Below are 17,424 nucleotides of genomic sequence, written 5' to 3' on the forward strand. Positions count from 1 at the left end.
ATGCAAAGAGCTGACTCATTGGAAAAGACCCTGATGCTGGGAAAGACTGAGGACAGGAGGAAAAGGGGATGACCGATGAAATGGTTGGATGGCATCACTGACTCAACGGACAAGAGTTTGCACAAACTCCCAGAGATAGTGAAGGAGGGTGAAACCTGGCGTCCTGTAGTCCATGGGGCTGCAAAGAGTTGGACACAACCTAGCGACTGGGCAACAACAAGAAAGGTGATAGTACTGGGGATAATTTTAGATTTCCTTTTATTTGTTTATCCACCTTTCCTGACTGGTAAAACTGTAAACGTTTTAAGAAGACAGTTGGGCGTACAGCCCATGAGACCTAGGAACCAGGCCTGGGGGGCAAAGAGCTCACAGCTGCAGCACGTCTGAGTTAAGGAGGCAGCTACTCACTTATCCAGCAGGTTCTCCCTTGGTATCCGAACACTGTCAAATCTCAGAATCCCGTTATCCACACCATGTAGACCTAGAGAGAACAGACAGGAAATGGAGCTGCAGGTGGGACAAGCTTATGAGCATCAGAAATACTGTCCCATGGGACCTCCCTGGTGGTCCAGTGGCTAAGAGTCTGCACTCCCAACGCAGGAGGCTCGGGTGTGATCCCTGCTCAGAGAGCTAGATCCAGCTTGCCACAACTAAGGGTTTGCATGTTGCTTCTGCTGCTCAGTCAGGAAGTTGTGTCCAACTCTGCGACCCCGTGGACTGCAGCACGCCAGGCTTCCCTGTCCTCCAGTACCTCCTGGAGTTTGCTCAAGTAGAGGTTGTATGCTACAGCTAAAAGAGCCCACACGCTGTGACTAAGACCTGCTGCAGCCAAATATACAAACACATTTCTTAAAAAAATACACGCCAAGACATTTTTCAAAACAGTTATGCCATCGCTGCCACTTTCTAGGTTGGACATCACTGAAACGCAAAGCCCTTCTTCCACTTCCAGAATCGTGGCTGCTTTCTTATCTGGGGTGAAGATGCCATCTGCTCGTTTCCACGCAGCGTGGTGCCTGTCTGTCCAGCTGCCTCCTCACTAATGAGAATGGAGGAGGAAGCACTGGACCTTCTAGGGCTCAGCCGGGGCCACAGCTGTCTGCCTGGGCAGTTGCTGAGGCTGGAAAAGGGCAGAATTCCAGGCAGCCGAGAGAACATCTGACTGAACATACAGAAGCAGCAAAGCTCATTCAGCCCCACCAGTGACCCCAAACTCAATTTCTCCTCCTTCCCAATGCTTCCTCCTCCAAACACAGGGTGAATTTGCAATAGCAAAGGCCTAAAAGACACTGGAAAACGGCCAGAGGGACAGCAGCAGGTAGGTAGAGTGGTCCCTTCAAAACCAGTCTCTTCTGCCTTCACTGCTTTGGTGAGTTAGGCTAGACTCAGGTGGGGAAAAGTGGAAACAGTGACAGATTTCGTTTTCTGGGGCTCCAAAATCACTGTAGACAGTGATGCAGCCATGAAATTAAAAGATGCTTGCTCCTTGGAAGAAAAGCTATGATAAATCTAGACAGTATATTAAAAAGTAGAGACATCACTTTGCCAACAAAGGTCCGTAGAGTCAAAGCTATGGTTTTTCCAGTAGTCATTAACAGATGTGAAAGTTGAACCATAAAGATGGTTAAGTGCTGAAAAACTGATACTTTTGAACTGCAGTGCTTGAGAAGATTCTTGAGAGTCTCTTGGACAGCAAGATCAAACCAGTCAATCCTAAAGGAAATCAATCCTGAATATTCATTGGAAGGACTGATGCTGAAGCTGAAGCTACAGGACTTTGACCACCTGATGGGAAGCGCTGATTCTTTGGAAAAGATATTGTGCTGGGAAAGATTGAGGGCAGGGAGAGAAGGAGGCGATAGAGGATGAGATGGTTGGATGGCATCACTGATTCAATGGACATGAGTGTGAATAAACTGCGGGAGATGGTGAAGGACAGGGAAGCCTGGTGTGCTACAGTTCACGGGGTCACAGAGAGTAGAACATGACTTAGAGACTGAACACCAAGAGCTGGTAGGGTCGGGTGGGGAGGAGGCAGGAAGTGCAAAGGAGGGTGGAAGAAGGGTCACCCGTGAACTCACCTTCTTTATGCATCATATCAACGACCGTCACTCCTGGGTACAAGCTTCCATTTTCATCTCGGACAGGAACGATGAAGCAGTGGGGCCCTAAGGACGGTGAAAAGACACTTTACTAAAGTCTCTAAAGATGTGAGCAAGGCTTTCCTAATTTCCAGTGTGCCATTATGTTGATTCTGAAATTCATCCTGTTGTATGACTGTGCACTGCCCATAATAGTGTACAGTGTTGAAGGTAACGATAAATGGTTTCATCATGTATATTTAGGAGACCAAGTGCTGAATTTTTTAAAAGGCAAATAACTCAATTTCTTATGTAGCTGTGCCACACCGCATGTGGGATCTTAGTACCCCAATCTGCAGTGGAAGCACAGAGTCTTAACCACTGGACTGACAGGGCTAAGTTTCAGTGTGAATTTTTTACAAGATAAAAACAGCCCTTGGGGGGGAAGGATTCTGTGTAAAGCACTCATGGGAGAATAGTGCTAATAAAGAGAAACGGCCTAGGATTCTGTGTTGGTGACAAACCTTGAGATCTTCCATTTATGAAGAGCTGGGCAAAGACTGCTGCGTAATTCCCGTACATCGCATTTCCAATGTACATCTTCTCAGCGTTTTTACATGGTGTGTCAATGACAAACTCCTGCACAGAAACACCAAAGCAACAGAGTTTTCTTCCTTACGGTTCCTTTCAACCCCTGGGCTCAGTGCAATGAACACCGTGAAACAAATTCACGTTGCATAGCTGCGCCCACTTAGGCGACCTCAAGAAAAGGCGTAGGTGACCCAAAATCATTTAGTTCACCCTCACGTTCCTTCCCTTCTTGCTGGCTGCTCTTCTTTGTCAGGTTGGACTAGCACGTGTCACATTCGTCCGAGCCTGTGGCTTAAATGTACGAATCCTTCTTCAGTGAGCTTCTTTCTCTCGAGGCTGCTCCACACTGAGGTTTTGACTTTTAAATAGCCCAGCACCCAAACCCCTAACAGCCCTGGTGATCTGTATTCAGCTCTCACCACAGCCCTCGCTCCCAAACACTCCACCTGCAGGTCTCACAAGAAACGATGGAGTACCCAGCGATCTGGGGCCCAGTTCAATGAGCCATGCCTGTGTATTTCGTCTACTGGACATTGTCCCTCCTGGGCCAATGGCATGGTTCCTCAGGTCCTCCATGATCCTGGGCCGCAGGCACTCCTGCATCTAAGGTATGAGTCCATCGTCTGAACAGCAACTAACCAAAGGTTAAACACGTCGGGGCAGGTGTGCTAAGTCACTTCAGTCGTGTCCACCTCTTTGCAACCCTATGGACTTAGCCCGTCAGTCTCCTCTGTCCATGGGATTCTCCAGGCAAGAATACTAGAGTGGGTTCCCATGCCCTCCACCACAGCATCCTCCCAACCAAGGCATTGAACCCATATCCCTGATGTCTCCTGGTTGGCAGGCGGTTTCTTTACCACTAGCGCCACCTGGGAAGCCCTTAAATGTGTACATCTGAACACAAACAAGACTAATAAACAACTGTGACCTAGTCCCACCATTGCTTAGAATCTCATCCCAGACAATTTTGATTTTTATAAAAAGAAATATCTCATTTAAGCCTTGGGGTGACTGTTTCAAAATCTCCCTCCATTTTCTTGATCAATGAATATGATAATGAAAAGTTCCCTCAAAAGCTCATGTGAATAAGCCCTTAAACCAAAAAGCATGTGTCAACAATTCTCCATCTTATAAGGGAATGAATCTTAGAACACACCATCTAGCTTGTCTCCAAAATATGACCAAGGAGTCTAGCTCAAAACAGTCTGAAGTTAACACTGGTCAGGAAAAAGCAGGAGGGAAATAATTAGCTTTTTGTTTTCAGTCTCTGCTCAAAACTCTGCCTCCTTTTTTCTTCCTCTCCAGGAACCAGAACAGGATCACCATAGAAACACCTCTCTTCCCTTCTTGGTCCTCTCTCATGCGGCTTGCTACCTGGGATACCCTTCAGCCTCTTGTTAAGGAGAGACAGACCATAACTGCCAACTCTGCATCCTGGGTACCTGGAACAGGTCGAAGAATCCAGGGAGTAGGGGGAAGGAAAGGGGAAGCGGGGTGGGGCATGATGGCAAAAAAACAGAACCGCAAATTTAATCGAAGCTGACAATATCAAATATGTGGCTGAACCAAACCAACAAGCTATTGATCGTGTAAAGGTCATCTCGGATTTCAGATTTTCAAGTATATGGACTGCACTTTCCCTCTGGCCAAGAAATACAGTCTTGGAGCCCAAGAAAACATTCTCTGACACATGTGCACACAGGGAAACTTTTAACATAGGCAAGGGCTTTTCAGAAACATAAATGGATGAGCTGATCATTTTTAAGTCTCTGGAGGCTGCTGCCCTTGTCTCATCGGGCCAGCCAGGAACTTCTTAAAGAAAGGAGTTTTTATGAGGCTGGTGGGTGCAGTAACACACAACACGTGGTGAGGGGATGCATTAAATAGCACCCCACGGGTGGGAAGGGAAGTAGCAGAGAAAGGCTAACCTGGCAGAAAAGATCTGGTAGTGTGGGGAGGAGACAGGAGGCCATTCGTCCCCATCAACATTTGATCCTCTCTGGGAAAGGAGTTCTGTCACTTCTGGCAAAAAGACTTGATTTGGAAAGTCTGCCTCAGCCAAAACGCTGGCGTTTAAAGCTGGATCTAAATAATGCACACCATGTGTGTTGGTTCCTATTATAATTAGTCGTTGAAGACTGACAAAACAGTCAGTCCTATAAACACTCATGGCTTTGGCCAGAGAGCTCTTAAAGCCTCATTTATTTTTGTGATTTTGCATAAAGTGTAAAACTCTCTCTTACCTCAAAGCCTTCCATGCCGCTACTCAACCTACCATCCAAAAATAAAAATAAAACAGCCAACCCACAGGAACGAATAACAAAAAAACTGAAGAGATTAAAACTGCTCCGGAGGGAGAGAGAGCTCATTTGATATGCTCGAACATTTGAAAAGGGAAATGAAGGGGAAAACACAGAAATCAACGAAGGGGAAAGCCGTCCTCGGCTAAGCAGCCCTCAGCGGCCTGAGTCTATGATACGCTTATTCCCTCCCTCACTCCCCCGGGAGGCAGCAAGTTCACCCGAGTCTTCTCATCATTACGATCTCAACTTTGCAACTCCCCTGCAGAGAGTGGCAGCTGCCAAAGCACACCAGGTAGCTAAATCATTTATGCTGTTTGGGGAAAACAGGACCAACACAGGGAAATCATTTTTGTGCAAAAAAATAATAATAATTATAAGAAGAAAACAAATAAATAAGAATTGTGGCTGGGTTTTTTTCCCTTAAAGGACAGCAAGGTGACCTCAATACTACAGTTTTGGGAGGAAAAAAAATGGGGCAGGCAGAACCCTATGATGTTTGGTCAATCTGCCATGTTTGACAGGAAAGCTAAGCTCCTAAGGGCAATCTCCTTGAACCTGAGATTCACTTATTAACTTCATAGCCATAGTTTCTCCGCCTGAAAAATAAGGACAAAAATATGTTCCTATAAGATTGTAGAACATTTAACACAATGTTGCACTGCAGAGTGCTTGGCCTGGTGCCTAGCACACACGCAGTAGCTTAATTATTACATCTATGGGATTGTTGCTGTAGGAGAATGTGCATGAGTGCTAAATCACTTTAGTCATATACAACTCTTTTCGACCCTATGGATCATAGTCCTGTCAGGCGAGTCCATGGGGATTCTCCAGGCAAGAATACTGGAGTGGGTTGCCATGCCCTCCTCCAGGGGATCTTCCTAACCCAGGGGTCCAACTCGCATTTCTTATGTCTCCTGCACTGGCAGGCAAGGTCTTTACCACTAGCCCCACCTGGGGAGCAGATGAATGTGGTAGTATACTATACAGAGAGAGTTTGAGGCAGAGCCTGGCACAGAGCGAGCATTCAATAGGCGACAGTCCTTATTCTGGCCCTTATTGTGACCTTAGACATCACTGGTTACTGCAGAGAACTAGCATTGGGGCCAGAGACAAGGCAGGACATCCTCTCACACAACCCTCACCTGCATGTGTCATTCTAAATGTTGACCGCCTCCAGCTAGTGTTCTTGGGTCAGAAAACCCTAGGAATAGAACTCCAGATTCCAAAGGACAACAGCCAAAATGAAGAAAAGGCTGAGTCACCACATGCTCAGGCAAATGGCCACACCCACAAGCACATGGCCACACCCATAGCACATGGCCACACCCACAGCACATGGCCACATTCATAGCTTATGGCCACACCCACAGCACATGGCCACACCCACAGCACATGGCCACATTCATAGCTTATGGCCACACCCACAGCACATGGCCACATTTATAGCTTATGGCCACACAGCTTGCACACTCATTCACACACACATTTGTAGAAAAAAACTGCAAAATGTATTTATCCCTTTCTGGTTTTTAGGAATACCCAATATCAAACAAGAAACTAGAAAGGAGAATGAAATAAGTAGATCATTGCTTTCTTTATTTGAGGACAGGAAGTAGGAGCTAAAGAGATGGGGGGGGTAGGATTTATAGAACAGGATTTTTGCTGTTACCTATTCATAGAGAGCTATAGATTTAGAGGGTCTTACCAACATTTTGGAGTTCATCCCATACAATAGGGCTTCCCTGGTGGCTTAGAGGTAAAGAATCCGCCTTCCAAGCAGGAGAGACAGGTTTGATCCCTGAGTCAGAAAGATCCCCTAGAGAAGGAAATGGCAGCCCACTCCAGTATCCTTGCCTGGAAAATCCCACAGACAGAGGAGCCTGACAGGCTACAGTCCATGGGGCCACAAAAGAGTCAGACACGACTCAGCAACTGAACAACCACAACCCATGTAATAAAGTCAGATTGTTTTGTCAAATCTTATTTTGGTTGCCTTGTGGACTTTTGTCCATATACAGTTAAAGATGGAGAAGGCAATGGCAACCCACTCCAGTATTCTTGCCTGGAAAATCCCATGGATGGAGGAGCCTGGAAGGCTGCAGTCCATGGGGTCACTAAGAGTCCGACACACTGAGCGACTTCACTCTCACTTTTCACTTTCCTGCATTGGAGAAGGAAATGGCAGCCCACTCCAGTGTTCTTGCCTGGAGAATCCCATGGACGGAGGAGCCTGGTGGGCTGCCGTCTATGGGGTTGCACAGAGTTGGACACGACTGAAGCGACTTAGCAGCAGCAGTTAAAGATATTGCATCATGCTGAGACAGACCTGGGACCTGGGACCCTTTGCTGCAATGCTTGCACCTGTCTACACCTCTCCTCAAACAACACAGTATATAAAGATACAATACTGGACTAAAAATAACTGCATCATGCTCAGTTGGGGCAAAATCATAGAGAAAACATACAAAGAGACCAAAAAACGCAACTGCCAATTTTGAAGAGCCTGGAGAAGAAGCAGGGTGTCGACAGCAAAAACAGGATACTGAGCTACCCCCTGCACACAACACCACCTCAGGGGCGGGCAAACCATCTAAGCCATCCCTCTGGCCTGACGCCTTGACACACCCCTATACTCACCCCATGGAAGGGATCGGCTCGCCCCCCACTCAGGGAGTGAGCAAGCAAGAGAACCTGATGCTTGTTCTCACCTCCCCCTGCTGCAGCAGGGCCCCCAGGAGAGCCTTGCCTGAATTTCTTGTCTGGCCTCTGATCAGTTTCTACTGAATGGGGAAGGTCAAGAAGCCTGGTTGGTATCAATGCCAGCACCAAGGACTCGGCTCCCGGAAGGAGGTCCAGCACACACAGTGCCCTCCTGCCCCACGGGGTGACGCGCCCACAGAGACCTCTCTTATACCCATGTACCTGCTGTAGTTCGGAAGAACCACAAGATGGTGGAGGTCCTGCTCCCACCAAGTTTCCCCAAAGCATTAAGTTAATAAGTGCACCTCAAATGTCTCAGCAGTGTCCTCCCAAGGTAGGTGCTGTGCAAGTGTTGGCATTAGACTCAGGGAGGCTGAGCACACATCCACCTCCACTGAAACTCGGACACTTCCGAATCCGAGCACCTCTGGCTAGAGAGCCCACACAGTGTGGGCGGACACGGCCTCGGGAGGAAGCAGAGGGAGGGTCTGCTGGGTTCAAATCTTCTGCCCACAGGACTGCAGAACCACACGAAGAATCCTCACCTGTGCAGAGAAGTCAAAGGTGGCTTCGGTCTGGATCGCTCTGACGTTGCTCCCGTGGCCCCTCTCAGTCATTGCAAACATCCCCGTGTATTTCTGCTCCTGGAGTTGACCGGGTTAGAAGGGAATCAGCTAGTCAAATGGCTGCTCTAACTGCCGACCTCTCAGATCATTATCTCAGAGGACAGGATGGCTGGATGGCATCACTGACTCAATGGACATGAGTTTGAACAAACTCCATGAGATGGTGAAGGACAGGGAAGCCTGGCATGCTGCAGTCCATGGGGTTACAAAGAGTTGGACAGGACTGAGCGACTCAACAATTGAACAACAGATCATTAAGAACATCAGCGAGAGAGGGAGTAGTGAGTTGGAGATACTATAAAAATTCAGTCTGGTGACAACCAGGGCGATAACAATATGACAGACCTGTGCAATCTAAAAAAGGGAGTCTTAGGATTCTCATTTCAAACAAAGCTCTGGATGACACTAATTCTACATTTTACTTTCTTTTTCTGCAAACACACACACACACCCCTAGCTACTGTGACATTTTGCTACCCACTCCAGTATTCTGGTCTGGAGAATTCCATGGACTGTATGGTCCACAGGTCAGAAAGAGTAGGACACGACTGAGCGACTTTCATTTTCATTTTCATAGAAACTATCTAGGGTGGTGCATGCCATACCTGGAGAGGCTGAAGCCACTGAGTTACGTGTGCTGGGCCTCCAAGACTTCTGATGGCCCCACCGAACAGCCAGTAAATTATTCCACACTGGAAACAAGCACAGGACAGATCATTGTTAGAAACAGGCAACAACTTAATGACGACCGAACCCACTGGGCAAAAGCGTTCAAGGAACACCGATCAGCTCATCAAGCTCTACCTTCGCCCCACAAGCAGCAAGGCGTCCACGGCCTCCCCTCCGCGGCCTGTCCAGCCCAGTCCCCCTGGGCAGGCACGGCTCTCGGTTCCCCTTTGTGCAGAGGTCACCCCAGCAGCACAGCCCACCCATCCCCTATCCTCAGAGAAGCCTGGTGCACGCCATCACTCTGCCTTGTCTGAAAAAAGGGAAAGTGTTAGCCACTCAGTCATGTCTAACTCTTGGTAACCCTACAGACTGTAGGGTCCGTGGATTCTGTCCTCTGTCCGTGGGACTCTCCAGGCAAGAATACTGATGCCTTCCTCCAGGGGATCTTCCCGACCCAGGGAATATAACCCGGGTCTCCCTCACTGCAGGCAGATTCTCTACCATTTGAACCACCAGGAAAGCCCCTGCCTTGTCTGCTCAGGGTTTAATTTGGTGCCTTGTAGGTCAAAGATACGCAACAGTCTTTGTGCGCAACAGATCCCAGGTGCTGACTGCAGCCTGGAGAGTCCACAAGAAACAGTCTGCAAACAGGAAGGTGGATGGAAGAGGTCAGGCTACAGCATGAGCAGCCACTGGGCTCAGGTGAGGCAGGCCAGACTCACCCCCGCTCAGCGCCCCGCCAGCTGGGGACCCTGCACAATGACACAATGCCTGAGTTTCCCCATCTGACAAAAGCGGTGAATGGTGAGCCCCACCTACTGTGCCTCCCGCCTTCCAGGGTCTGAGCTCCACACACTCACTGCCTATCACGACCATCCCAGGAGGAAAGCACAATTCCCCTCACTTGATAATTGGCAATTCCCTCACCAGGCTTCCCTGGTGGCCAGTTAAAACTCTTCCTGCAATGCTGGAGACCCAGGTTCAATCCCTGAGTCGGGAAGATCCCCTGGAGAAGGGAATGGCTACCTACTCCAGCATTCTTGCCTGGAGAATTCCATGGACAGAGGAGCCTGGCATGCTACAGTCCATGGAATCGCAAAGAGTCAGACATGATGAAGCAACTGACACTTTCACCTCCACTTCCTCACTTGACAGATGAGGACAGTGAGGTTCAGGAGAAGGAAGTGACCTGTCCACGGCTGCACCTGAGGAAGCACGTGGGGCTGGGGTTCAAGTCCAAGCTGCCTGACACCCAACAGCCCTTCGTAGCAAGGTTCAGTGAGAGGCAACTGCCAAGCACTTTGGTCAAGAGGAGGAGAAAGAAGAAAAGGAAGGGTGGCTTGAGCAGGGCCGTTTGATGGGAGGAGGGGACTGACTGCAAAGACAGAAGAGCTCAGGTGTTCAGACATTTGCTGTGCTTGCTGTTCAGCATCCCCATAGGAACACAGCCCCAGCTTTCCTCTTGGGAGTCCTCTTCCCCCAGATTCAGTCCAAGTGGCTCGTGGCTAATGTCAACCTCCAGTCCAGCTTTCAGATGAGCCTGGGACCCAGGACTGGCCAATCTGCCTAAAATTGTGGCCAAGGGGATGCTTTGGGATGAATCTGTGATCTGGGTGGGTCCTATCAGACTGGCCACTGGACACAGGAGTCAGCTATTTAGAGAAGAGAAACTCTCTCTTTTATTGGAAGTAATGGAACTTGGAAGAAGGGAGGGTGGGGATTGCTCTTGCCATCAAGAGAGCTGGTGAAGGAAGCCAGTGCATGGGGGTCAAGAAGTTGAGAGATGAGAGGGACCAGGTCCCACACACCCACATCTGAAGCGAGTGGACCCTGGACTCTTCGAGTACAGCAGCCAATAGGTCCTTTTTTCTGGGGTCACTGCAATGGAATGCATCCCAGTGGACACAGTGACCCCAAGGAAGACCTTGCAGGTAAGTGGCAGAAACAGCATCTTCACATGCTCCCATCTGAGAACTGTCATCAGCCTCTGGTGGGGACCATACCCCGCACCACACGGGTGTAATCAGCCTTACGCTAACTTCCAAAAAGGCCACCTCATCAAGTCGAAGTGAACCACTTGACCAGCTGAAATGCTCTGACGTCACAACGGATGAATTTCACTAATTACATCTGACATATGAGGCGTTTTGCCTTTGGAGGCATCATCAAACATCCTTGGAAGAGGCTGAACACCCTGATTTCTCAGTTCCCTGCTCCTTGGAATCACTGCCGACCCAGCAAACTGCTTTTCTAATTCCAACCCAGGAAAATGGAATCCATCCAAATAGCCCTTTTCCCCCCAAACCCTCTTGGAAATCAAGTTAAAGAAAAATATTTTTCTAAAACTAAAAGAGGTTGAATTTTCTGCCCTTAAGTCTCTTTGGCTGGTGGCTAATGCGTTCTTTATGTTGCATTGTTTTCCTAGGTTTTACATTTTTTCTTCCTCTTTAGAAAGACAGGAAATGAGTCGGCCACCTTTTGAAAGACTCCATTCACTAAAGGCTATTAGTAGGAGCGCTGGGCTGGGTGAGTGAAACCTGCAGGCTTCTGGAAAACCACAGGAGCTGGGCTTCCCTGGTGGCTCAGTGGTAAAGAATCTGCCTGCCAATGCAGGAAACATAGGTTCAATCCCTGATCCAGGAAGATTCCACAGGGCGTGGGCAACTAAAGCCTGTGTGCAGTACTACTGAGCCTGTGCTCTGGGGCCCAGGAGCCGCAACGACTGAAGTTCGAGGACCCTAGAGCCTGTGCTCCGCACCTAGAGAAGCCGCCACAGTGAGAAGCCAGCACACCGCAACTAGAGGGAATCCCCACCCACCGCAACTAGAGAAGGCCCTCACGGTGATATAGACCCAGCACAGCCAAAAATAAAAGAATGGTTTTAAAACTGCAGGAGTTAACTGAGGCATTACCTGCGAGACCCCGATCCACATGGTCTGTTCAAACACGGACCTCTTCCCATGTGCTGACCAGCACATCGCCAAAGCCACAGTCCCCAACGAGCAGGGAATCTGACAGCTGGGGAGGCCCTTGGGGGACTCTCACAGACAGCTCCCTGGCCCACTGTACTCTGAGCAGGGTGCGGCGCCCAGCCTGGCGGGCAGGCCCAGGTGCCTGGCCAGGGCATGGTGGTCAGATCACAGTAAAGGGCACGAGAAGTGGAGGCGTTTGGGGAGGATTCTGGAGACAGAGCTGGTGGGTTAGACTCGGGAGGTGGGGGCAATGTGATACCTGGTCTTTGACCTGAGTCTTCAGATAGATGGAGGATCATCCACTGCAAGGGAGGAGGCTGCAGGAGAAGCCAGGGAGGAGGGGTGGATTCCTAAAACAGGGATGCTGAGCCAGAATGGAGCAGGGCGCGGAGCCGCCACGAGGAGCAGCACCAGCCGGCCCCGTGACAGGGCACCAGACCACTGCTGCCAACACGGCCGTGAGAGGCCTGCTCTGGCTGGACCCAGCCCCCTCAGGAGACAAGATGCAGAGAAAAGCTGGGGAAAGCAGCGGCAAGGAAATAAAACGGAAGCAGGAGGCAAGGGACACCCAAGGAGAACCCTAACTTTAAACACATGCACACCTTGTACTGCTTGTTTGAGAAAGCCCCCTCTCTCCTTTCTCACTTCTCTGGAGGACCACAGACACAGCTCCAAGGTCAAGTGCAGGGGGTCATGAGCACAACAGGCCCAGGGAGGGCTGGTAGCAGCCTCCGGTGGCCACAGTTGGGAGCTGGGAACTACAGTCAGGACAGGCTGACAGGCCCAGGGATATGGTCTTCAGCAAGGCCCTTTAGCTCCCAAAGAGTAGCTAGAAGGAGAGCCGACCCCTGGGCAGGGAAAGCTGAATGGGCTGAGCCTGGGAACAAAGGTTGGTCCCTCCTCCACCCACTAGCTGAGCCACCATCTGGCAGCCCGTTTGGGGAAGGCCCACGTCAGAAGCTGCAGCCCCACCACCACCACCACTTACATAGCTCCTGCAACCTGCAAGGCATGGCCTGGAGCTCCTCCTGGGCACCATCGGCTTAAATCTGAACCAGCCAGTGACTGGGCATCAACACCAGCTAGCATCACCGTCCTCACAGAAAATGAAGCTGCAGGAGTATGATGTGACTTCTAGGGCCGTGATGGAGACGTCTCAGAGTTGGGACATGAACCCTCATCATTCTGACCATCTCCCTGACACCACGGACCTGCCAGGTCTCTGATGTGTGCAAGAATCCAGGTCCTTTCTACATGATGGGCAGACAGAAGGCCCCCTAAAGAGACTTCAAGTGCATTCAGATTGTTTCCATTTCAAAAGCAGATGGGAGGAACTTACCTGGTGATCAAGTGGTTAAGACCCCATACTCCCAATAAAAGGGGTGGGTTGATCCCTGCTCAGGGAACTAGATCCCACATGCCACACAACTAAAGATTCCACGTGTCACAGCTAAGAACTGCCATAGTCAAATGAATAAGTATGTTTAAAAAAGAAAACAAAGAGTAGATGGGCTATACCAAGGCACTGCAAACGGTTTTTGAGACTACAGTGACCCCACAAAAGATAGTGCAACGGACTAAGTCGTTAGGTCTTCACCCAAAAACTCCTCTATTTGTTGCTGAATAGTCACTAAGTCATGTCCAACTCTTTGCAACCCCAGAGACTTACCCAAAAGGCTCCTTTAGTCCATGAGATTTTCCTGGCAAGAATATTGGAATGGGTTGTTATTTCTTCCTTCAGGGGATCTTCCTAATGCAGGGATGGAACCTACAACTCCTGCATTGGCTGGTGGATTCTTTACTGCCGAATCACCAGAGAAGCCCAGAATTCATATGCAGAAGCTTTAATCCCCAATGTGGTGTTAGGATATAGGACCTTGGGAACTAACTACATTTAAATGGGGTCTTTAGAATGGGGCCCTTATGATGGGATTAGTGCCCTTACAAGAAATACCAGAGTGCACACTCTCTCTCTCTGTCTCTCTCTTTTCTCTCTCTCTGTCTCCCCCATCCTGCTCCTGAAATGTGAGCACACACAGAGAAGGTGGCTGGCTGCCTACAAGCCAGAAAGAGGGCCCTAACCTGGAGGTGAATCAGCTGGAAGTTAGATCTTGGACTTCCCAGCCTCCAAAACCATGAGAAAATTAATTTCTGTTGTTTAAACCACTGGTTCTGTAGCTGTTTATCATGGCAGCCCACGCAAACCAAGATAGAGTGAGATGATTCAAACAAGGGGAAACAGGAGCCGTCATGGGGAAGAAGAAAAGGAAGCAGGTCTCGATTCTTTTGGCTGTAAGTTCATCCAGATTGCATCAGCCTGTTTGGCGGGAGACCTTGGGCCAGCTCCCAAGTCAGAGTGAGATTCAAAGCCCTCAGCAGAGAAGGTCTCTCTCTCTGGCAGCCCTCTCCATTTCCCCACGCCCTCACTGTGAGTCGCTGTCCAAGCAGCCCTTGGCTCAGCCAGCACTTGGCTGTGTGAGTACAACTGTATTTGTCCAAAGCACTTACAGACACCTGGAGCTGCTGGATGATGCAGACTCGGAGGAAGAGAAAAAGGTGCTCAGGTCTACAGGGTGCAGATAACGCTGATGAACTGATGTTCAGGTTGACGGCCAGCTCAGGTGACCAGGAGAGCCACAGGGGCCTTGGGCTGGCAGTGAGATGTGGGGAGGTCGTGACCAACCCAGGACTCACTCACCCATTCTCCATGCACTGCATTCCCCTCACCGAAGTCTCCCTCCATCACCAACAGGAAAGGCGGATGGGCTGGACCAGGGGCACAACCTACACCCTCCGCTAACTGTCTAGGATGTCCGAGCACAAGGGAAGAAAGATTACCCTGTATGTAGCGCTTTCCTGGTGACTCAGCAGAAAAGAATCCTCCTGCCACTGTCTGCCACTGCAGGAGACCCAGGTTCAATTCCTGGGTCAGGAAGATCCCCTGGAGAAGGGAATGGCAACCCACTCCAGTATTCTTGCCTGGAAAATCCCATGGACAGCGGAGTCTGGAAAGCTACAGTCCACGGGGTTGCAGAGTCAGACATGGCTTAGCAACTAAACAACAGCAACAAACAACTCATGTGCGGGAAAAGCAAACAGGGTTAATTGTCATTTTTTAAAGTCTTTATTGATTTGTTACAATATTGTTTTTATGTTTTGTTTTTTTTTGGCCATGAGGCATGTAGCATCTTAGCTCCCTGACCAGGGATTGAATCCACACCCCCAACATTAGAAAAAAGAAAGTCTTTACCACTGGGCCACGAAGGGAAGTCCCTAATCATCATTTTTGTCCAATTTTCCAAGTCTTTTTATTATGGTATAATAATAACATAAATGTTATAACACAAAGCTTGCCATTTTAGCCACGGTTACGTGTACAGTTCAGCAGGATAAACTGTACTAACAGTATTATGCAACCATTGGCACCACTTCTGAAACTTTTTCATCCTCCCAACAAACTGCCCATTAACCAACAACGGACCCCGTTCTCCTCTTCCCTCGGCCTCTGGGAACCTGTAATTTACTTTTTGTCTCTAGAAATTAATTTGTCTATTCTCAAATTTTCATATAAGTGGAATCATACAGTATTTGTCCTCATGGATATGGCTTATTTCACTTAGCATATTTTCAAGATTCATGTTGTAACATGTACCAGAACTTCACTCATTTTTACGGCTGAGTGATAGTCCATGGTACATTCTATATATTAGACAATATTTTGCTTATTCATTCATGTACTGATGGACACTTGCTTCTTTCAGCCTATGAGGCACTGTGAACAACGCTGCAATGAACACTAGCATACAAGTATCTATTTCAGTCCCTGTTTTAATTCTTCGGGGTACATACCTAGGAGTGGAAATGCTGGATCATACAGTAGTTCTACATTTAACCTTTTGAGTGACTGCCAAACAGCTTTGATTCTATGCATTCATTTAATACTCATGTCTTGACACTTCCTCCATAGCAAGACTGTAGACAGATAGTCTTCAAGGATGCTGCCCTCTAGCGGTGCTAAGCGACATACAGGAGACATGTGAATAAATACCTCAATCCAAAATGGGCGCGCACCCAGACAGACGCTGTAAGGTACACGGACAGATGACAGCACGTAAGTGGGGTTTAAACTGCAGGCTCCCTGGCGCCTCAGTGATAAAGAATCTCCCTACCAATGCAGGAAACAGGGGTTCCATCCCTGGTCCAGGAAGACCCCACACGCCGTGCAGCAACTCAGCCTGTGCGCTATACCACGGAGCCTGTGCTCTGGAGCTGGCGGACTGAGCTGCTGAGCCCACGCGCGGCAAGCACGGACCCTCAACTACACCAAGAGCCCGTGCACCACAGGAAGAGAGGCCCCGCAAAGAGCAGCCCGAGCACAGGCACCAGAGCAGCCCCTGCTCACCACAGCTCGAGAAAAGCCTGCGCGGCAACACAGACTCGGCGCAGACAGAAATAAATAAATAAACTTGAGGATGGAGGGAGGTTTCCCTGAAAGAAGGACACTTGAGCTGGGACTTGAGAATGAGTGTCAGGCAGGTGAAGGAGGAGAAAGACAGCATGAGTGGTCCAGATGTGGAAACAAGAGACCGAAAGAAGGCCAAGATATATCCTGGGCAGGACCATATGGCACAGAAGGTGTCTGGAGAGGCGAATGTCCGGCCAGGCCATTTGAGGACCTGTGAGCCAGGTCAAGGGCTGGAGGCCTTCTCTAAACCATAAGAGGAAGAGGTCTTCAGTAGAGGATTGATGTGATCAGAGAAGCATTTTTAAAGGTCTGTTTCTTTAAATCTATTCAAATTTCCTTCTAGGATACTCAGGAGTAAAACTTTTTAAAAGTTTTCTAGTGTGGACAAATTCAAACAAAATAGAAGAGTATCATGAACTCAACAATTCCTAGCTCATGGTCCATTTTATTCATTTTCCCCCAGTTCACTCTCCCATTCTACACCGCAGGGGATCTCAAAGTTTATCCCAGACATTCTGTCACTTCATCCCTAAGTATCTCCTAAGCCTCTGTCAAAGGTAGGGACTCTTCTTAAAAGCATGATCCTCAAACCATTATTTCACCTCAGATACAATAATAATCTTTTAATACTGCCAGAGAGACAATGTTCAAATCTCCCCAACTGATTCCTAGTCTTTCTTTACGGTTTGTTGTTTGAATCAGGGTCTACTTAGGTTGGCTGAAAAGTTCACTCGGGTTTCTCTGTAGCATCTTGTGGCAAAACCCTAAACGAACGTTTTGCCCCACCCAAGAAGTAAGGTCCACACATTGCAACAGGCTGAAATGTTTCTTCGGTCTGCTTGATACCAGAAGCTGCCCTTCCCTCATTCGCTCAAACATTCCCTATGCAGTTCTGTGCGCCTGGCTCCGTGCAAGACCCTGCAGCTGCAGACGAGCAGGTGTCCTACCCAGAGAGTGGGGACAGCCTGTGGGGTCTTCCCCATAGAGACCTGCCAGACAGAATGGGGGGCAATGTAG

At 49.0% G+C, this 17,424-nt stretch overlaps 1 protein-coding gene across 1 annotated transcript in view; it reads right to left on the reverse strand.

The window, feature by feature from the left end:
- LOC113900678 (acyl-coenzyme A oxidase-like protein) overlaps positions 1 to 17,424 on the reverse strand; it is a 59,893-nt gene that overhangs the window by 24,365 nt on the left and 18,104 nt on the right. Inside the window, exons 3-7 of the mRNA XM_027554368.1 lie at positions 8,907 to 8,993; positions 8,221 to 8,319; positions 2,606 to 2,720; positions 2,082 to 2,168; positions 409 to 481 (exon numbers count right to left, since the gene is read on the reverse strand). Coding sequence (XP_027410169.1) covers positions 409 to 481; positions 2,082 to 2,168; positions 2,606 to 2,720; positions 8,221 to 8,319; positions 8,907 to 8,993 — 461 coding nt within the window. The remainder of the gene's footprint in view (positions 1 to 408; positions 482 to 2,081; positions 2,169 to 2,605; positions 2,721 to 8,220; positions 8,320 to 8,906; positions 8,994 to 17,424) is intronic.

This window comes from Bos indicus x Bos taurus, chromosome 11 (assembly GCF_003369695.1).
Source record: "Bos indicus x Bos taurus breed Angus x Brahman F1 hybrid chromosome 11, Bos_hybrid_MaternalHap_v2.0, whole genome shotgun sequence".
Lineage (NCBI taxonomy): Eukaryota > Metazoa > Chordata > Mammalia > Artiodactyla > Bovidae > Bos > Bos indicus x Bos taurus.